Genomic DNA, 22,278 nt, shown 5'->3' with positions numbered 1-22,278 from the left:
TCTAACCCTGACATTTGTTATTTTTCTCAATCTTGCAATTATTTCTCAATTTGTTGAAAGTGATCAGTTAAAAGATCCCGTTAAAAGATAATTCATTCTTAAGATATAATAAATCCAAATGTATGGTTGCACGAGGAAACAATGAGCACCTTCAGACAAAACATGAGGTCTCAAGATGTCTAAAATATCTTCACTCTCATTGGTTCACACAGCAGCAGCTGCATCAGAGCACGATAGCCTCTTTCCATTGTTTGTAACAATGCATATGCTTCATGTCACTCAATATCAGCTCTATATGTGTGTCAGACGGGGGCATTAGAGGGAGGGGGAAGGGTCTGAGGCTTTTTTTCCCCTAAAAATTATGACAGTTTTTAAAGATTTTTAAATACATGCATTTAAAACACAAAAATAAAGAATCGTGAAGTCTCATCTCAGCAGGAAGACCAGTGGTTTGGTTATTGTAAAGGAACCAAAGCCGAGTGCTGTTACATCATGGAGTGAACAAAAATTCAAGCTTAGCTGAGAGAATTCCCTCTGAAAATTCACAAACTGACAAAAAAAACCTCTGAAAATGGAAAAACTACAGATCTGATGTGGTGATGCAAATTGGGGCGATCGTGGCTCAAGAATTGGCAGTTCGTCTTATAATCAGAAGGTTGCCGGTTCGAGCCCCAGCTCTGGCCGTCTCGGTTGGTGCAAGTGTCCTTGGGCAAGACACTTCACCTGTTGCCTACTGGTGGTGGTCAAAGGGCCCGGTGGCGCCAGTGTCTGGCAGCCTCGCCTCTGTCAGTGCCCCCCAGGGCAGCTGTGGCTACAATGTAGCTTGCCATCACCAGTGTGTGTGAGCACGTGTGTGGATGACTGAATGTAATGTAAAGCGCTTTAGGGTCCATAGGGACTAAGTAAAGCATAATACAAATACAGGCCATTTACCATTAAAGAAAGCTGGATTTTGCAGGATCATTTGTGGTGGAAAGGTTTTCCACCTAAACAATTAGTTTAATTGTTGTGCTGATTTCATTTCAGTTTTGCTCCTTTTTCCATGCTTTTAAAGTACTTCTCATTTTACAGTCAAACATGGTATACGTAACTAGTACTGGGTTGGAGCCACTTTTGCCTAAATTCTTCAATGCAAAGATTCAATGGGGTGCTGGAAACGTTCCTCAGAGGTTTTGGTCTATACTGACATGATAGCATCAAAGAGTTGCTGGAGATTTATCAGCTGCGTGTCCACAATACAAGTCTCCCATTCCAACACATCCCTGAGGTCCGTCCATTTTCTTCCACTTATCCAATTAAGGGTTACGGGGAGTGGGTGTGGGGTGGGTGAAGTCTATCCTAGCTAGAATACAACAAGAGGCAGGGTACACCCTGGACAGGTCACCAATCTGACACAGGTCTAACATAGACAGACAGACAGCCATTAACACTCACATCACATCACCAGTTAACCTAACCCCACTAACTGAATGTCTTTGAAGGAAGCTGGAGTACCCGGAGAGAACCCACACAAACACGGGAGAACATGCAAGCTCCACACAGAAAGGCCCCGGCCAGATGGCGGTAACTCTGGAGGCCATTTGAGTACAGTGAATTTATTGTCATGTTCAAGAAACCAGCTTGATGATCTGAGCTTTGTGACATGGAAGTTGCCATCAGAACATAGCTACATGTGGTCGCCTTGATCGTGGCTACTTGCTTAAATGCATTGAGTTGCTGCCATGTGATTAACTGATTAGCCGTTTGTGTTAACGGGCAGTTGAGCAGGTGTACCTAACAGAGTGAGTAGTGATGGTGTAAAATGACACAAATGCATCTTTATTCCCTGTGATTACACACATTCTCAAAATAAACCAAAATGTTTTAGGGTTCGGGCTCTCCTATCCCTGCTCTTTGCTAACAGTCTATATATAATAAATAAATGTCAATTATGGTGCTTTTGTGAATATTTAAAAACCAAAAAAAAAGAAAGAAAATCGAACAAAAAAACCTTGAGGTCTACTTAAACTCTTGTCTATTTTTATGCTTTCAAGGCTTCTTGCTCTAGATAAAAGCAAGGGAAAACTGAAAAGAGCAATTTTTTAAAATGAGCATTTTAGAAATATTTTGATTTGGTTTTAAAAGATAAATCAATAAAATCAATAAAATAAAAAAAAGATGATCACACAAAAAAAGCCCTATGCAGTGTTACCTATTACCACGTGGTGGCAGTATTGCACCATATGTGTAAATGGAAACTTACTGTGATCTCTCTTTCTATGTGTACAGTTAGGTTTTTGAGCTTTATACATTGAAAAAGTAAAACACGATCTCCCACTATGTGTGTACAAAGGTCTGGTCAGCTCTTACAGGAAAACACACCGAGTCCCACTCTAAGTAACATATGCTGGGAATACTGGGCAACGTGTAACTATGATTCATAAAACGAATCTTTGAGTCATTGTGAGCCATTTCTGGCCATTGTGAGCACTATCATGCCAGTGCAGCAATGACAGTATATGATTTTTAATGTATGAATGTTTTTCTGTGATTAATTTTAAGAGTAAATGCAACAAACCACCACTTTCTAAAGCTGAATCTAGATCCAACTCTCTTAGAAAGATACATGGACAGCTTCAAGGATGTTTTTTAAATGTCCTTTTATCCTTTATACTAGCTTTCATATTTTATTTAGTTATGTTTATTTAGTAACTTGTTCTCCTACCAGAGAGTTAGAGAGGGGGGGGGAGAGTGTAAAACCACTGAACAAAAACACCAACATATAAATCATGTTCTTGGGAAGAAAAGTTTTTCTTTTTAATTAAAAGTCACATACAAAAGGAATATTCCACATTAGGTTGCTATAAAACGTTCATTTGTACATCTTATTATACAGATCAGCACAGCTCTGTGATAAATGACACTTTAAACCTTCACTCTAATAAATGCATATGAATTCAATAAAAATGTTCACGCATCTGTGTTAAACAAAATTCAACAGATGTTGCACACATACAGGTCAAAACATCTGAAGCTTCACAATAGTTTATAAAAAGACACCTGTGTTATTCTATTTGGATGCATAGCTTTAAGTACAGTTCTTACAAGGCTTTTTTAAACATTTTTTTTTAATTCATTTTCCAAAAGAGGGGGGGGGAAACCACTGAATTGAAAATGTCTTATCTGTAGAATCTGTCTACGCAGTAAAAATCTCAGAGCCTAGCAGGCAAATATACTGGCTTTTGAATTAAAAAAAATTATTCTGACTGTATCTGGAAGAAAACCATGACTTAAGTGCAAAACCTTTAAAATATCAGGAAATGTTTATCTATGTTGCCATTTTTGCTGGCTGAGGATTGAGTTACGCCGAGTTCTGTGATTGTACTTTACTTGCTCAGACTTCCTCCACAGGTTTTCTCACTCTCTCTATTTAAAAACTACATTCATCAGGCGCTGTAATGACAATATACTTAGCCAAGAGGTAGGCTGGGAAACAACCATGAGACACGACACTGATCTGCAGCCAGAACCAATAAACATTTGGCTGCTTTAAAAGTTGAAGAAGGAAAAGCTGGTGTCCTGTTGTGCATACGAGAGAAGTCTAACCTCTCCTGTTCTGGTCCTCATTTATCAGGGAAATCATCTAAGAAATTTACCGTCAAAGGATGGCAGCAAAAAAACATCAGGTAGCTTCAAAAGGAACAGAACAAAATGCTTGTGCTCCAAATCAAACAGCCCATTTTACAGATATGGAATATGAGAAGATTATTCAGTGACCACTAAATAAAAACAGGGAATCAGTGCTGGATTTGAGAGAGTTTAGGTCAGGTTTGCAAGAACAGAAATTATCAGCGTTACTCACTTTGAGCAGTGCTCATTGGCTCAAGTTTGGTCACTTTGTAATGGTTATATTCAAAACTGATTTATTAGCCGCAGAGCATTCCGTGCACACGCACTTGATTTTCTGCTACAACATGTATAAAGTTTTAATAGAAACTGGTAGAAGCTTGTTCTGCATTCACACCTACTTATTAGTATTTTAGAGGCTGCAAATACTTTAAACTGGAAGTTTATGAGCCCCACTCTTAATTTTTCCTAACAAGTAAGCAGTTTAATAGTGGCCATGTGACATCAATAAAGTTATATACTGTTAAAAAAAAATTTAAACAACACAGTACAGACGTCTTGAGTCACCTTCTTTATATTTTGCTTCCAAGCATGGTGGTGCTGAGAAATACTTCTACAAAGTTTTCCAAAGGTCTTCCAGAGTTTTTCTTTGGACACTGGCTGTTTTTTCCATTCCTTTTCAGTTCAATCCTTGTACCCGACTACTTTCAGGGGAAGGCTTTTTTGTTTGTTTGGCCATATATATGAATGATTGAAGCATAAAAGGCACCAAACTCGAGGGATGAAGCAGTGTTGTGTTCATAAAACCATCAGAGCTGTTTCCATTGAGACATCTAACAGACAACTTAGCAAAGAACCAGTTCTAGTTACAATTCATCTTACAGCCATCGATAAAGCATGGTGGAGGCTGTGTCGTTGTTTGGGGCTGCCATTTAGCCAGTGTAGTATGAGTCATAGACTGGCCTTCCTAGAGCCGGAACTTTAACATTATTGAACGATCATTCTGACAGAGCAGCCAACATCAACGAATAACTGGAATGAAGAATAAAGGTGGTCTTACTGAATATTGACTTTCAAACACTGCTTATCTATTTCCAAGCAAAATATAAAGAAAAGATAGGTGACTCAAGACTTTTGCACAGTACTGTATTTTAGTAGGATTACTTTATAAGAGAAAGACTTGCATATACTGAATATCCTGCATTTTCATAAAAGGAAACAAAGTAAGTAATTTTTGCCTATTTGTTAAAAGCCATCTTCACATGTATCACAACTTTCACTTCCAGCTCACAGCAATGTCTGAGCGTGACTTAGTTTCGGTCCCTCTGGCTGCCATGTTGATTTCCAAATGGATTCACAGTTTCAGTGTTTATATTTGACAGCGGTTCAGCCTTCGGAAACACTGGTCTAACAGGGTGCTCCCTGTTTTTTTTCTTTTTTAGAAAAAGCAAAAACATTAACAGTGCACGACCAACTGCAAGTGAAAAGGAGCTTCTGGGAAGTTTCTACACGGGGGTTACAAAAATAATGTCATCTGAAAACATACTAGCAAAGCTCATTTTACACGGTGGAGACGCTGTAGGCTGCAAAGTGTTTCACTTGGTGAACTCACAAGGCTTTTAATTGTTAACTTTCTATGTCTTACTTGAAGATGGAGAACTGACTTGCCTGCTAGTGCAACAAGAACGGCAAAGAGAAATACACGCTGGTTACTGGAGGTTTTTTTTGAGGTCTGGTTAATCTGTGGAAACGCAGAGGGTAGAGAAGCAAAAAAGATATTTCTTAGGAAAATAAAAGCGTAGAAGAAAAGCTTGACCTTGGTAGTGCTTCTGTATGAAATTGAGTTTTTGTTTACAGGTTTGGAGCTACGCAGGAGGGTCAAAATAAAAAATTGCCATGCCAAAGATAAAAAGATTCAAATAGTACTTTAAAATTCCCTGAAAGAAGAACTCGGAGCTGTCTTTGTTAGATTTCTACATCAAGTCCTTCTTGTCTGTGTTTTTAAGTGTACCAGACTATTTCTCCAAATACAAAGCTCCCCTCATTCTGAACATTTCTGACATAATTTGATGTTATATTCCTCCAGAAAAGAGAAACTTTTGACCTTGAAAGTCTGCATTTTCCATGGAATGAAAAACAGCAACCCACAAACTGTCCTGATAATTAAATAAACAGAGTACACCGCTTCTAAAAGGAAGAAGTACAAGCAAAATAAGTAAAAGCTGAGTGATGTATTCCTGTGTTAAGCTCAAAGATGAACCGGTAACCTCGGTTTTGAAGAAACACAAAGATCACATAATGAACCTCGCGCCCTGAAAGTGTCTCAGCTTTTCTGTGGCGATTAATCTACACGGGGGAAACAGAGCTGCTGCGTTCCTGCCCCACCTGATTTCAAGAGATTTTTTTTTTCATATCAGGTAAGATATGATAATATTCAATCCCATTTGTGCCACAAACATACCGAGAATCAATTTAGAAATAAGACACTTTTTCTTTTTTGTTTTAGTGGTGTGTTTTGAAGAAACACCGTGGTGGAGCTTGCACTGAAATAAATGAATACACAAAAAAACTCGAGAAGGTCAATGAGAATGAAGGAAATGCCTGCCAATTTCCCTTTTACTTGAATTGTCTCCATTTTTTTCCAAAGTTAAAACATCAGAGTAATGCGATTACAGCTGTAAGTCTGCACTTACAGCTGCAATTTATGACTTTGGTGACATTTCTCAGTTTGGTTTACTCACTTTAAAGTTTCTCTGCCCAGATTTCCTGTTTGCTCCACATGACACAGTGACCACAGCATTACAGACAGTGGCTGGACCAGCGTCCTTAAGGGCTGGCAGCCAATCATGACTGATAATTCTAAGTAACCAATCAAACTCTCCAAAGCCATACAAGTGTTTTCAGTCATTGGAGCAGACTGAACATCCTTCTTGTTGTTACCTTAGCTTTGTAGCGTATCTGTCTGACGCAGCCAAATGTCTTTCTGTTCCTTTTTTAACTAAACCAGTCAATATTTAAAAGATGATACGTTACAACACAAATAATTTTTTTTCATGCGCTGGTCAAGATTTTGTGCTACCTTCCTTGAATAACAGTGAAAGTAAAATTTAGTTTATTAGATGTTCATGATACTTAAGTAAAGAACTTTGATGTTGTCTTAAGAGCTTAAAAATAAGTGAACTGAACTGAAAGAAGCCTCTTGGAAACGAGGTGAAACGTTTCCAAAAAGTCCAGGTTTCAAGCTCTTACACAAACACGATTTATGTTGATAACCATTTGTTAAAAACTGTAAGAGTAAATACAAGTATGCAAACATATTTCTTTGGTCAGTTACTCTGATTTGTTTCTTTCCTTCTTGTACTTGCATGGCCCAACGTGTCAGGATTTCTGAAGGATTTACAGATGGCTTTTGCACATGTCATCCCAAAAACATGGTGATTTTTTTTATCTGGCTGTTGATAAAACTTTCTGATTTATGGAGTGCTAAAAAGACTCTCATGTGCCAACAAATTCAGAATCTGACTTTATCTATCCATTCAGATTCCTGTAAGATTGTGCAAATTGGCACATATTAAGATATAATGTCTCACTTGCATATTGAAACATTATATCCTTAATGTAAATAATAATCTGGGTAAATTTCATGTTGATCTATGAGTTTTTACGATGACAATGCATGATATCTGTCATTTATCACCTGTTTCTACTTGTAAAACTCTCTTGAATAACTGCTGCTGCTGAGGGCTTGTCCCTGTCAGACAACTCTAATGAGAAAGCACCGTCCTCCCAGCTTTGCTTCTTCTGCCTCATTCATTGTGTTTCTGTTCTTAATTGCTTCTTTATGCCTCGTTATTTTTAATTAATGTGGCAAGCTCATCTTGCTTCACTAAACTCTGACATGAACCATAATCTGACATTTAATTAGCCAAAAGAACTGAAAATATCACTTGTTTGGACCAGTTTGCTTAGAGACCTTTGTAGAAACCACAAACTGTAAAGGTTTACAGCTGAAAATCAAGAAAAAGGGTGGATTTGTTCAGGACAAACAAATTCAAATTTGTATGTCTTTAGAACAGTGAGTATATTTATATATATTTCAACATCAGAAAATTAATATTAAAACACATATTTTAAACATATTCCCAGCCATACAAAACAATACCTGACCAGCCATCCTTGTTTTTGTTTTTTTTTCAAATTTGACAAGATCACAGCACTGAGTCCTTTTCCACTGTGGCAAATGTTCTATGAGTGTGTACTTGTATTTGGGTAGCACCCCCTAATGGTGATGTGGCAGGGGGTCATGGCTGTGGCTCCTCTGTATGTACGCCATTGCATCCCTGTACGTGAGGGTCAGCTGTGGTCGGTCGTACATCTCACTGAGTGCCTGAAACTTTGAGCCCCACCGCGAGAGTCTGTCATAAACAAAACCTCCATCATCTTCCTCCTCTTCCTCGTCGTCCCGATCCCCGTCGCCTGTGTTGATGTTTCTATGGGACACTGCGGACCCCAGTGAACTAAGGCTTCCTGCCGACGACCCGGAGCCTTCCACGCACCAGACGTGGTAGGCGTCTGGCGGGAAAGCCTCAATGTCGTTGTCTGCCTCCCAAATGATTCGCGCCACGTAGCTTCTAAAGTCCACGTGGGAGCGTGAGCCAGGTGGGGCATCAGTGTAACTGCCTACGTCGCTTGTCTCCACGTCTCTGTTTACATGAGCAGTGTAATTGGCGTAGGTTGCATCGCTGGTATAGTTGGCGTTGGCGGCATGCTGATGGTGGTGGTGATGTGGGATGCTGAGGTAGGGAGCGCCTGAGCTGCACGAGGAACTGGATGGATGAACCTCTTCCTGGGAGCCTGGTGAGGATTTGATGAGCGGAGCAGTCGTGCAGGAGGATGACTGAGACAAACTGGAGCACAGTGGACGCTTCAGCTCTGTGATGTCATAACCGTTCTGGAAGGACGGAGGAAAAAAGAAGATACATGGGTACCTATTAAATCTGATGCTTAATTTTAAAAATTGTATTTTTTTTACTTTAGTGCCCCTAGTGGTCAAATAATATAATTCCACATTTTGGTTTTACAACTTCAGGAAGGGGTGCTAGGCAAGTTCATACACCTAGTCTGGTCATAATACATGAAAGATGCTAAGACATGACATGACTTCGTGTCTGAAAGCTATGCCAACAAACTTTTCATGAATATGGTGGAAACCACTGTCAACTGGGTTTTTCGAATTTAACTTGGTCTGATGGTGGGTCACTTAATTACACAAATGGTTCCAGCTTTGGTGGCCCTTGAATGCTAAAAAAAAATTGGATAACTTGTTTACATTATACATGCTTCCCTTAGGCAGTATCATTAGAAGACATAGTATACATTTTCACTGCTATGCAGATGACACCCAGCTCTATCTGTCCATGAAGCCAGGTAACACACACCAATTAGTTAAACTGCAGGAATGTCTTAAAAACATAAAGACCTGGATGGCCGCTAACTTTCTGCTTCTTAATTCAGATAAAACTGAGGTTATTTTACTCGGCCCTGAAAATCTTAGAAATATGGTATCTAACCAGATTCTTACTCTGGATGGCATTACCTTGTCCTCCAGTAACACTGTGAAGAACATTGGAGTCATTTTTGACCAGGATATGTCCTAAAATTCACATATTAAACAAATATGTAAGACTGCTTTCTTCCATTTGTGCAACATCTCTAAAATTAGAAATATCCTGTCTCAGAGTGATGCTGAAAAACTAGTTCATGCATTTATTACTTCCAGGCTCGACTACTGTAATTCATTATTATCAGGATGTCCTAAAAACTCCCTGAAAAGCCTTCAATTAATCCAAAATGCTGCAGCAAGAGTACTGACAGGGACTAGAAAGAGAGAGCATATTTCTCCTGTATTGGCTTCCCTTCATTGGCTCCCTGTTAAATCCAGAATTGAATTCAAAATCCTGCTCCTCACATACAAGGTCTTAAATAATCAGGCCCCATCTTATCTTAATGACCTTGTAGTACCATATCACCCTATTAGAACACTTCGCTCTCGCACTGCAGGCCTACTTGTTGTTCCTAGAGTATTTAAAAGTAGAATGGGAGGCAGAGCCTTCAGTTTTCAGGCCCCTCTTCTGTGGAACCAGCTTCCAGTTTGGATTCGGGAGACAGACACTATCTCTACTTTTAAGATTAGGCTTAAAACTTTCCTTTTTGCTAAAGCATATAGTTAGGGCTGGACCAGGTGACCCTGAATCCTCCCTTAGTTATGCTCCAATAGATGTAGGCTGCCGGGGGATTCCCTTGATGCATTGAGTTTTTCCTTTCCAGTCACCTTCTCACTCACTATGTGTTAATAGACGTCTCTGCATTGAATAATATCTGTTATTAATCTCTGTCTCTCTTCCACAGCATGTCTTTGTCCTGTTTTTCTTCTCTCGCCCCAACCGGTCGCAGCAGATGGCCGCCCCTCCCTGAGCCTGGTTCTGCCGGAGGTTTCTTCCTGTTAAAAGGGAGTTTTTCCTTCCCACTGTCGCCAAAGTGCTTGCTCATAGAGGGTCATATGATTGTTGGGCTTTTCTCTGTATCTATTATTGTACGATCTACTGTACAATATAAAGCGCCTTGAGGCGACTGCTGTTGTGATTTGGCGCTATATAAATAAAACTGAATTGAATTGAACTGAATAACTGTTCCCAATCAGCGTGCCAAATTTCAAAACTTACTTACTTACAAAGAAGAACAAGAAACACTGGTTAGTTGTGGGCTCAAACACAGGATGTTTGTAGACTATTATTTGATTACCTGAGATGCTAAAATGCATTTTTGACGGTGAGGCCTTGACTCTTAAAAAAAAATCAACTGTCATGTAAAATGCAGAACATTGTATCCATTTATTGTGTGTGTGTGTTTGGTTCTGTGTACCTGGTCCTGCTCTCCTCCTCCCTCTTCATTGTAGTTGAGAATGTTTTCTCGGATGTCCTCCCAGCTCTCATGCTCAGCAGGGATGTGGTAAACTCCTCGCTTCCTGAACTTATTTCGGCTGCCTTTTTGGTTCCACACTGTCACTGCCACCAGCACCGCTGAGCGCACACACATGCACACACACATACACACATGCACAGAGGAGGATGGTATGAATATGCATCTCTTCGTAAATGTGCTTCTGCACCACCGGGACAGACATTAGTTTCCTTCCTGTATATTTGAAGCAGTGGCTCATTAAAGCTGCTCTGTGGAGTCATTTAGCCTCAATAAATCAGTACCAAGTTCATTTAGAAACATTAGTATAATTACGGCAAACAGGTGAAAAATAAATGAGGCAGCCATTGGGAAGAGTGTCAAATTCTAACAGCTTTCTACGCAGCATTTTTATTGAGACTACAAGGTCATTTGTGTTTCAAAAATCACCTAGAAGATATTTAATCTGTTCATGGGAGACGAAATGAAGGCTTCTGATGGAAAAACACAAACCATAACACAGTAGGTGTGAAGCTGAGGGAAACAACCGTTCACTGGTTAGATTAAGTTGATATATGAACAGCTGAAGGGGCGAATGGTTATTTTGTAACATTTATTTAACTGCATTCTCTTTAGGTCACCACAGCTTGTATTTTTAATGATTAGTGCTCCCAGAAAAAACTATTGATCTTCAAACAGTAAAGGTCTGCAGTGGAGATTTGACCTGATCTGGCTGGATGTATGCGCACACTTTTTTGCCAGCTTCCATCTATCTAAATAAGTTTCATTTCTGTTGATTATGCTGCCAGTGTCAATCAGAGATGAGTCATCACATGACTCATACTGAAGTCAGATGTGAGTCATACATTTGGCAAATTTCATCTCCTCCTACCGTAAGCCTCTAGTCGTAACCTGAATCTCTCAGCCAAGACTCTGATGGTCATACCACAATCTCGGCTCATAACCAAGGTGATCTGGCTTTTTCTGTCAGGGCCCTCACTCTTTTGAATATTCTTCCCTCTTTAAAGACACATTTTTGTGAGCATGCTTCTTCTGTGCCTCTAATTTAAGTTATGCTGATATTCTCCTTTATAATTGTTCTATCAACTTCTACTGCTGAATCTTTATTTTAGTTAACCAGTTTGTGAAAATTTGGATTTTCTTTCTTTTAATCTTCTTGTGCTGCCAGGATTCCAACAACTAATATTGTTTCATCTTTATCTCCTCTTAAAGCATGAGTGCTGTCACCCAGGTTGGCACGTACTGAGATGTGACCCTCTGTTTTCTGAGACAGAGAACATTAACCTTTTTCTCCCTCACACAAGACTTTGTCCGGCTCACTTCGGCCTCTTATTTCTGACTGGCTTCCTCTTATAAATAGAAAGTTTGAAAAGTAGGTGGGAGGGGCTTGAGAGATTGTTACCCACCCTCCCTGAAATCATCAAGAGTCAAAATTAGAAAAAAAAAAAACAGTCTCTCTTAGAGCGGTCTACAAAGAACACTTGTACACATGCTGATCTCATTTACTGAAACATTAATCACAACAGAAACGAAACAATTATAGATAAATTTGCAGATTAGACTTTAGAATCATGAGTTTCAAAATAACCACAGTTTTAATATAAGCTACTAATATGCCACCATACTTTCCTGGAAACAAAACAACAACATAAATATTTCCTGTACTGTTAGTTATACTGTGTAATTCATGACAACATCAGAGTTTATTGTGTGAGGTTTGATTTAGTTCAGTAAATTATGTGTCATTCAGCTGACTATAAACCAAAGAACTTCAGCAAAGTTTACCTCATCGTACTCTCTCTTAATTTTATTCTGATAATGACTCTCTTGGCTCTTACCGAAGAAGACGAGCAGACACATGCTGATGGCCAAGATGGAGCTGGGGCTCAGGGCGGGCAGCCGGTGACCTTTGACCTGCCCCAGCTCGCAGCGTTGACCCCTGAAACCCTCCTGACATCGGCACCGGTAGCTATCGGGCGAAAGCGCCTGGCAGACACCACCGTTACGGCAGGAAGAAGGTCCACAGGGCGACGGCGCGCAACGCTGCTGACCTGAGTCGTCAGTCACGGTTACCTGACCACCAGGACACCTGGGAAATGATGGAGAGCAGGACAGATGACAAAATGAGTTAGATGTGGCATGGAAATGGAAATAAATTCTTGGAAAACTTTATGCGTGACTTCACAGGAAAGACAAAAAACTTTTAAGAAACAAAACTGCTAAAAGAATGAATTAATAGCTTCCCACCAGTGGAAGCTATATAAGTGTGCTGCTTTGCGTTTGTGTGTCATTTACTTGCACTGGTGTTTCCTCCATAAGTCGACGCATCGCAGCGGGCTGCGGCAGGGCTGGCTGCTGCAGGCATTGCTAGAGCACCCTGAGGTGACACCACGTCTCTCCAGCACCGTCACCAGGTCCCGGCTCTGGCCATCCAGAGGCAGGACGTGACCATTAAATCGAACATCCCGCAGACAACCTGTTTGACAAAAATTCCTGTTTAGCATTGCGTCCAATATGGTTTTTAAGATAAACTATTCAAAAATAATGTACTTGTGATGTAATGAGTGAAACTCAAAAGCTAAACTAATTGCAATCCTTTATCTTGAAAGAACAATTAACACAAAAACTTAAGGAAAACACAATCATTGCTTCAAGAAAGTCATTTCTGAGCTAACTCTGAATTAAGTATCTGCACAGCTACAAAGTATTTAAAAACTGAATTCTAAGTTTTCTGGTAAACATTTTGAAAGCAAGAATAAATCCGAAGAGAAACACAGTGTATTTCAAGAATTTAAATACTTGTTACCATGGCTGTCAGGCACTTAAGAGTCATTTTACTCCATTCAGAACTCACTTGTATAAACAAAGACTTTTTCTCTGAAATTAGATTCAGCTCTCACCCTGGAAGTCAGCCTTGTCTGGTCCATTACCAACCATTAGGCTGGATGGATGAACCACGATCTCCCTGCGGCTCCCCAGGCGGGCCTGCACTTCCCTCGAGCCCCCGCCGTGCTCTAACCGCAGGGTAAACATGTTGTCATAGCGACTGAGGCTGACCAGGACCCACTGCCCGACATCCACCCGCTGGCCGGGAAGCCGCAAAGCGTGAGCGCCGTCACCAAGGTTGGCACGTACTGAGATGTGACCCTCTGTGATCTGAGACAGAGAAGAACATAAACCTTTGAAAAAAGCTGCTGCTCGGGGATTTAAGTTCTCGCAACAAAATCTGTCATGTGGGGAAGTAAAAACTGCCACCCATTGAAAATGAATTCATTATCTAAAAGTGGTGCAGTAAAAGTGCAGTATTTGATAAAGTGGTTAAATGTTCTTTAAGAAAAAGTGAGATTATCTTGATAAGTGGATGCCGTTTAACTGTGATATAAGCAGGCTTATTTTTGAGCATAGCTATCATGTGAAGTCAAAGGTTAGTCATTGTTGTTCTACAGGTGGACTGACCTCCAGTACGATGTATTCATTGGTCTCCCGGGACGTCGCAGACAGCAGGGTCCCTGAGGTGGCTCTGGTTCGGACGAGCAGCTGAATGTTTGTGCGTCGGGAGATGCCACCTCCTCTGAGCTGAAAGCGCACCACACTGCCTGAATCGAAGGAGAACTCTGGCATGGCTGAGGGGGGAGGAACATATAAATGTTTAAATTGTTTCACACAAAAGGACGAACTTGTGCGTGTTAGCTTTAAACTGACTCTATTAATTTTCTTTACAGACTGAAAACAAAACATGTCCACATAAGGAGGTAATTGTTTTTCACAGACTGTTTGACCTGACTGCTCTCAGTCAGATCTAACAGGTACAACACTGACTGCTTGCTGTGGATGTCACAATTATTAAGCCGACCACAGAGCCCTTGAAAAGGAGTCAGACTCTCTGTGTGTGCTATTTTAGGCTGACGGGCTTTCTTTGCTCCGAAGTTTCACAGCTTTTATGTCCAAAGGAAAGTTTCTAAAATTTCCAAGGTCCATAGATCTAATTCTGTATTCCCAAAACTAAAGATTTAAAAGGGGAAACTGAACTGATATGGACTGAAATGCTCTGACCCTCACCCCTGTCACACTTGTGCCCCGTGTATCCAGCGTGGCACTCGCAGCTGAACGAGCCCCAGTCTGCGAGGCAGGTTGCGTGAATCCCACATGAGGGTCCAGCCGCCGTCACGCACACGCCGTCTGTGAGCTTACAACCTGGGGTGCTGTCCACACTCTCACCGGGAGATGCCAAATCATACACCTAAGGGACAACAAAAGAAAGGAGGGAGATGATTATTTGTTGAAAACAAAATATTTACACAAATTTTCTTTTATATCCAGCAAACTTTCTTCACATGCTTTACAAAGGAGCCCAGTGTTGCCTCTGGTCATGTGATCCAGGCTGCGCACACAGCCAAGTATAGATCAGAGAGTTTTTTTGTTTTTTTTTTAAATTCTACCATTTTCCTTCTTTATATCTGAAATACAAAAAAGACCAAATTTGACATGCACTGAATTTCTAAATGTGCCCATTCTTTCTGGTTGGCAGCCATTTTTGTGCTGTGTCAATCTACCTTAATGCATGAGCTACAAAAATGTGTTTTGAATTTTTCTGAGGGAATCAAGAAACCAGCTTTGATTACAGAACAAAGAAAAGCATGTAAGGCGGGGGGTTCTGTTTCTGTCTCTTTTAAGGTTTTAAAAGCCTCTTTCTACTGTCATAAAAATTTGGCTTTGAAAAGTGAAACTAAAGGGGTTCCTCCTCAATGGAGCATGAATGTGCTCAGCAAACCTCCCACAATTCCTCACACAATATTTCTTCTACATAAAAAACAAAAACAAAAAGACCCCAATTGCTTCCTAATGGTGGCGCCAGAGAGTCATTGTATCAACACTGTAATTCATCATTTTTGAAACGTGATTTAAAAATGTTGGGCTCTGGATCAAAGTTTAGGATGGACAGTCTGATTTTTTTTACATGTATGTTGTTGATGCAGAGCTGTGAGCTTTGTGAAGCTTTGAGGCTTCAAGTGTGCTAATCTAGTTTAAAGTGGAGCTATTATGGGTTTCTTATCTTCTGTCATATACAGTTGGATCCATAATTTTTTGGACAATGATGCAATCTATTGTAATTTTGCATCTGCATATAACCCCACTGGATTTTAAATCAAACACTCAGGCTTTCAGCTTTATTTCAAGGGGAGTAAGAAAAAGTATATCTTTAACTGTGTAGGAATTACAGACTTTTTTTTTTTACATATACAAAGTCATACCAATTTCAGAGGCTAAAAATAATCAGATGGTTGACAAGCAGCCTGATAAGGCCAGCTCTCGGCTCTTGATGATGATTAATATTGTCATCTCAGGCCCACAGCTCTGGCTATGAGCACAGAATCTCCACCCACCTGATGTTCAAACCTTCTGTTTATAGAAGTAAACCAATGAGAAGAAAGCTGGCTTAAAGGAAGCGTGAGGAGCCAAAAGGGCTTCTTTCAGACAGATGATGAACCGAGGGGCTGTACCAGTTCCCAGCATTAGATAAATAAGGATTCATTTGAGCTGATTTGAGCAAAACTCATCAAGCACTTAATAACAAAAAGATGTAGCTCGACATGAGCATAGAGATCCCCGTTAACATAAAAAATATTTATGTCAATAAGTTTAAATTGATTTAATTTGAACTTGGTACAAAATAACAGCTAGAGGATGGAAAATACGCTGATACCTTCATGCTGGGTTATGCCAACTTACCATATTTAGAAAGAATAAATGTAGCCAAACCCTTAATTACTCACAGAGGACTTTTGATGCATGCTGAAGGCAACAATAGGCAGGTTTTCTCACAAGCTCAGTGTCTCTGCTTCTATGGTTACTGCATGAGCTCACAAACTGGGGATCTTGTACATGTATATTTATTGATCTTGAATGTATGAAAACATTAAATAAACCCCGTAGCACGGTTAGAACATATGGCCTCTATGCTCACAGGGCACAGCTCGATCAATCAGTCATCGCTTACAAACGCGAGGTAAAAGTACAAACAGATCCTGGTTAACTGACACCTCCGGTGAGGTTGTAATCAAACAAAACGACTGCTTTGAATCACTTGCTGAGTTTGTGAGATTCCCCATCATCAGTCACTGCACTGTGTGGAGTCCTGCTTGACCTTTAGTGCAAGAGCACTGATATTGCCCACTGAAAGAAGTCCTGCACCCCTCTCGCACTCTTCAGATTCACAATAAATTGCATACATGAGATTAGAAAAGGAACCACTTTGCCATATTTACCATATTTACCTTCCCTGTTTGGTGCATGTAGAAACAAAATCTTCAGTCTTCAATTAGAATTTGATACTTTATTAGAGTGCAAACACGACCACTGGAAGAAACCTTTAATCCCTCATTATTATCACTATAAATCATTCTATGTGGCAGTGTTTTGCTAAAAGTTGTTTTTTAATTTTTTAATGCAAAAAACTGTAACTCATCCACCATTTGAAGGCAGAGTTAATCTTACTCCTGTAAAATCAGAGCATTAGACTGAAGGAGGCATCCCCAAAACACAGGGGATTGCGGTTTGAATGAGGTGCCACAGTGACAGGCTGATGGTAACATACTTCCACATCTTCTTGTCTGAAAGCTGGTTGAAATCTTTCCAGGGGACTATTTTGGGATATTTGAGAAGTGACTGAGGTTTGTAGCAGTAAAGGAACCACAGCAACGCGCTGAGCTTCATGAGGACGAGGGAGGTTCTTTTCATTTATATTACATTTTGGACTGTGATGTTATTATGTTGGCCTTGGCTGAGGAGCTGAGCCTAGATCACCATCTGTCCAACCACCATCCCTGTGGTACTCACAGGCGCACAGATAAACACCATCACCATCCACCAAGGACTGCAAGTGAATACATGCATGAACAAACACAAACAGGTGCAGACCTGCAGACATTAAAACTGCATTTAAGGGCCAAAAAAACCACACACACACACACAAAGCCTAATGATCTCTGGGATTAAAAACAATCATTTAAAGAGGCTTTAAACAGAGTATGGCTATTAAAATCTAATCATTTACATTAAGGCTTTTTGCCCCCAAAATTTAACACATTCATGTCCCCACAATAGGAACTCTGCAAACCAACATGCTCATATTGTAATATTACCTGACTGTCGACCACCAGGTTGCGGATGCAGCCAGTGAAACTGCGGTAATGTCTGTGAGGGGACATTTCCTTCACCCCTCCCAACTGCAGAGGCTGGAAAACATTCAGATACCTGAAGAGGAGAAGAAATAAGGAAGGGAGGAAAAGAACAACATCAGGAAGAAGTGGAGGATGACAGAAGAAGGGAAGAAAAACAAAAGGATTTGGAGCAGTAGTAGTCAGAGGATTGGAGGGAAAAGCAGAGTTGGGAAGATGATGTGAAAGAAGAAGATTCGGAAAAGGAAAAAAAAATAAGGATGAATTGAATGAAAACAAAAATAAAGGAAAAGAAGAAAGCAAGAGAAAGGTAAATTGGGTTTTTCACAGCAAAGTTTCAGAGTCTCTGTATTAAATTTGTAAGTAAGTAGTGAAATCAGCAGCGTCTCTGGGGTTGTTCTTACTTCTGATTTCCAGGTGTCTCTCCTGCAGCTCTACAGCTGGACTCATCTGTCTCCAACTCATTCACAGCCACCCCTCCACACTGGTCCAGGATCAGCTGGACAGCCTGAGGACAAACAGAATGCACACCGTTACCTCATGTAGCCCACCTTTTCCTCCTATTTTACAAGTTTTTTGATTTCCTGTTCCTTTGTTTCTTTTTCATTATTTCCACCTATCCAGTCATCCATTCATGCATCTGCTATACTGCAGATAAGTCTCACCTTTCCGTCACTGATGATGTCGAGGCGATGCCAGCGTCGGTCGGTGACAGTGGATTTGGGTGGGAACTGCAAAGTGAGTGTTCCTGATCCGTGGTTTATGCTCAGAGCTGGAACGCCGTTCCTCAACTCTGAATGGGGAGTTGAGAATATTATCTTTGTTTTCTCTTTTCCATCTCACAGTAAACACACACACACACACACACACACACACACACACACACACACACACACACACACACACACACACACACGCACGCACACACACACACACACACACACTACAGTGACCCAAATACAAAATCCCAACAGGCCTAAATAAACAATAAAGTCAAGTCTGTAAACATCAACATAACAAATGTGCAAAACAGGCTGGAAAATATGTTTAGAGCTCAAAAAGTGAATTTTGAGGGCTGCCTTACTTAAATTGATGTGTGCAGTAAAATTGAACACAGCTTTGGGTCATTTAATACCCACTATGAAAATTTTTTTTATTAGTTTCTTGTGTCTTAAAAGATGACGCGTGCCCTGACATCACTTCTCCTTATTGCTACGTAAGCTTCTGGATCCCATCAACAACTGCAGTAAGCCACTTTATCAATTTTCTGTGTGAATCTCCCAATACTCTTTCATCTGCTGCTGTAAAATGTGTGCGTTTGTGTCTATGTGTGTATGACCCGATCAACCTCATAGTCACAATATTGGACATGTAAGTGCAAAAACGCTTCAGAGAGATCAATCCTGCAACTATCTTTGATTTTCCCCTCCCTGGACCACTGCAGCAACAGCCTGGGTTCAATAATTACATAACTTTAATGCCACAAGATTATGCAAGAAGTGTTCGAAAGGCCATCTGCAGGCTAATCCATCAGCACCACATTAGGACCACTGGGAGCTGACATTAGAGTTTATGAAGCTCCTCATCCACTGAGAAACTGTCTATACAGCAGCGGATTGATGAACGCTTTGTGTTTGCTGAAAAGCAGGACCGGCAGCACGTTCCCATCAGCACTGTGAGATTAGTATGATTGTTATAGAGCTAGGAAGTTAAAATAATTTGTCAGCTTTCAGCAAAAGGGCACTGAAGTTCAAGCAGAATGTGTTTGCTGCAGCAAATGAGCCACTCTCAGAGACTTCTGCAAGCATTACAATAATCACCTCTGCTCCTCATTTCTCTAACGCTTTGTTGGTTAATAGATGATTCTTTTTGTCTATATCTTACCAAACCTAGCTGAAAACTACAATGACTAGCTGATAGTCTCAGAGTTGATAAAAAAAAATCGGAGCCATCTGTACACTGAAATGTGCTGTTAGCTTTGAATCACGACAATCTCTTTGCTGGACCAACATGGTGGTTGTGTGGTCCAAAGCTTATGTACCAAAGTGTTACACATTTGTATTTTTATTTTGCGTTAAACTGAAAAGTTAAAGGACATCACAGGTCCAGTAAATGAAATGCATTAGCTACATCAATCATCCCAGAACACACACTAAACCTAATAATTTGAATTTAATTTGATCATTTTCAGCCTTTGTACTCACAAACACCTTCCAGAGAATCGATTAGATAAAAAATTATATTTAGACAGTGGAATTCAAAAGCCTTTACAATAACGAGCTAATCTAACCTCAAATCCACATATGTCATATAACAGTTCTGACTTCAGAACATCTACAGTACAATGTGCCACTTTCCGAGAACATGAAGTTATAAGCTTTATAAACATGGAAGAAAACCCATTAGATCAAATCAAGGCCTTACTGTATAAACTGTGAGTTCTAATGTCACCTAGTGCATAATGGACAATAAAACATCTCAAAGGTTTTGAGAGCTGTTGTATAGCTGCATGTAATCAGTGGTGCATTTTCTGATTCTTCATTGGTTTTGTCACTAAGTCTTAAGATGCAAAGAATACCAACAGAAGGTTAGTAAGGGTGACTGTAAATCATTTATTTATTAGACTCAACACTGGCTCACACTTTCATGTGTGTTTTTGCAGCTATTTAAGAGCACCTTTACTGTCATACTGACATATTCAGGCCAAAATTTCTACTTCCATCCAAGTGGCTAACTTCAACTGAAATTACTAGATCTAGCCTTATTAGTTTATTTGAAAATACTGACTGTTTGATCTTCATAGATCTTCCGAGTAGAACTCTTTGGATTTGTGTTTTAATTGAGTTTGACTCCAGAGCAAATCTACAAAAGTAGAAGCTTTACACACGAGAGCCTCAGCATGAAACTCACCAATGGCAATGAAGTCTTCCTGCTCCCCAGAGTGAACATTACCAAGCGGCCCGTTATAGAGGAGCAGCCCATTGGCCGACTCAGCCAGGAACTCCAGGGAGATGTGGCTCTGATAGCAAGGTTTGATGGGAGGGAACCAGGCGTAACCCTGGCCGCCAAAGCTGTGTTTGGTCTGCTGACACTCGGGGCCGTCGTACATGGGAGGACACTTGCATCTGAGACAGAGAGTTAATTACTTTATTTTCTAATTATATTTCTATCATCTCCTCATGTGTGATTTTCCTGTGGAGCACCTTTATGGAACGATAATAATGACAATACAAAAAAATTAAAGACTTTTTACTGTCCATTAGTACTGCTGCAAAGCAAATTTCTTTTCTGACAGGTTCACATGAACTGAGAGAGATCAACAGACAGAAAGATAAACAGAGACATAATCCACATCCAAGAAACCTTAATAGAAATGCTTAAAAAAATAATATAAATCTATATTTGCCAGTGTTGATAAGTTTTTCAAGTGCAAGAAAAAGAAAGAGAGCAATGGAGAGTGAGCAATCTGTCAGATTTAGCAGCTGAAATGTTTCATCCAGTATCTCAACCATTAAAATCATGTGACAATTCAAAGTCAGCCGGCTTACTTTCAGCTGAAAATGAGGCTTTAGAGTGTTATTACTTTAAGAGAAATCTTCTGCACCTCTTTCAAATGTTTGACAGATATACCTAGAGTTAATCACTGAACAAATACAAAATTTCTGCAAGCTTCACAAGGTGACTTTAACTGTTCAGGACTTGAATCTGCCGCATACGACCGGCAGACTTCTAATCAGTACCGTCAGGTGAAAACTATGTAAACACAGAGCAGCCACTGAGAGAAAAGTAAGAAAAAGGTGATTCACAGTATCTCATTATAAAGAAAACTTTTCCTTCGATAACAAGTTTCAAAGACAACAGCACTTTAGAGACTCTACTTGCTGGAATCAGATAAGTGCAACAGTTCAACCTCCAGGTAACATACTGGAAAAATGACATGTTCATATTTAATGTCATCCTGGATGCATTATCATATGAAGAATTATATGGAACATGCAAAGACCCCTCCTTGGTTTGCACCTACCGGTATCCCAATGGTCCGTCCTGGCAGGTGCCCCCATTGAGGCATGGGTTGACGGGGTAAGCAGAACAGGACAGGTGGACTGCCTCACGGCCCCGGCAGCCACATTGCGCAGTCAAAGAGGCCGCCAGTGACACCAGAGAGATGTTACCAGAGCTGAGAGCCACCGGTGCCTGGCTGAATGAAACCTCATTGCTGCAACCTCCAGACTGGCTGCAGTCTGTGTATGGGCAGTCATCCACACCCACCTGAGAGATGGACACGCCCAGAATGGCCTCCAGCTAAAAGTGATAAAAAAAAGGAGTTAAGACACAAACAGAGGAACTTTCAAAATATGATATGCTAAAAATAGAGACAAACTATATAATGAAACAAAAAAATAATGAGGGAAAGTAAAACAATGCTGAAACAAAGTAAAAATACCATGGAGCAAAACGGAACCTCAGCTCAATGAAAGATAGATAACTCAAGATTTCGCTAAATGAACTGAAACAA

The 22,278-nt window shown here is 40.3% G+C and overlaps 1 protein-coding gene across 1 annotated transcript in view; it reads right to left on the bottom strand.

The window, feature by feature from the left end:
- Positions 1-2,779: 2,779 nt before the first annotated feature.
- si:dkey-22o22.2 (neural-cadherin) overlaps positions 2,780-22,278 on the bottom strand; it is a 147,031-nt gene continuing 127,532 nt past the window's right edge. The window contains exons 23-34 of the mRNA XM_063485101.1: positions 21,787-22,064; positions 20,673-20,887; positions 18,428-18,555; positions 18,167-18,270; positions 17,727-17,838; positions 14,644-14,824; positions 14,041-14,207; positions 13,485-13,740; positions 12,880-13,060; positions 12,423-12,673; positions 10,528-10,685; positions 2,780-8,557 (exon numbers count right to left, since the gene is read on the bottom strand). Of these exons, the coding sequence (XP_063341171.1) occupies positions 7,886-8,557; positions 10,528-10,685; positions 12,423-12,673; positions 12,880-13,060; positions 13,485-13,740; positions 14,041-14,207; positions 14,644-14,824; positions 17,727-17,838; positions 18,167-18,270; positions 18,428-18,555; positions 20,673-20,887; positions 21,787-22,064 (2,703 nt within the window). The 3' untranslated portion in view covers positions 2,780-7,885. The remainder of the gene's footprint in view (positions 8,558-10,527; positions 10,686-12,422; positions 12,674-12,879; positions 13,061-13,484; positions 13,741-14,040; positions 14,208-14,643; positions 14,825-17,726; positions 17,839-18,166; positions 18,271-18,427; positions 18,556-20,672; positions 20,888-21,786; positions 22,065-22,278) is intronic.

Source organism: Pelmatolapia mariae, linkage group LG10_11 (assembly GCF_036321145.2).
Source record: "Pelmatolapia mariae isolate MD_Pm_ZW linkage group LG10_11, Pm_UMD_F_2, whole genome shotgun sequence".
NCBI lineage: Eukaryota > Metazoa > Chordata > Actinopteri > Cichliformes > Cichlidae > Pelmatolapia > Pelmatolapia mariae.
This window is presented reverse-complemented; position numbering and strand designations above follow the sequence as displayed.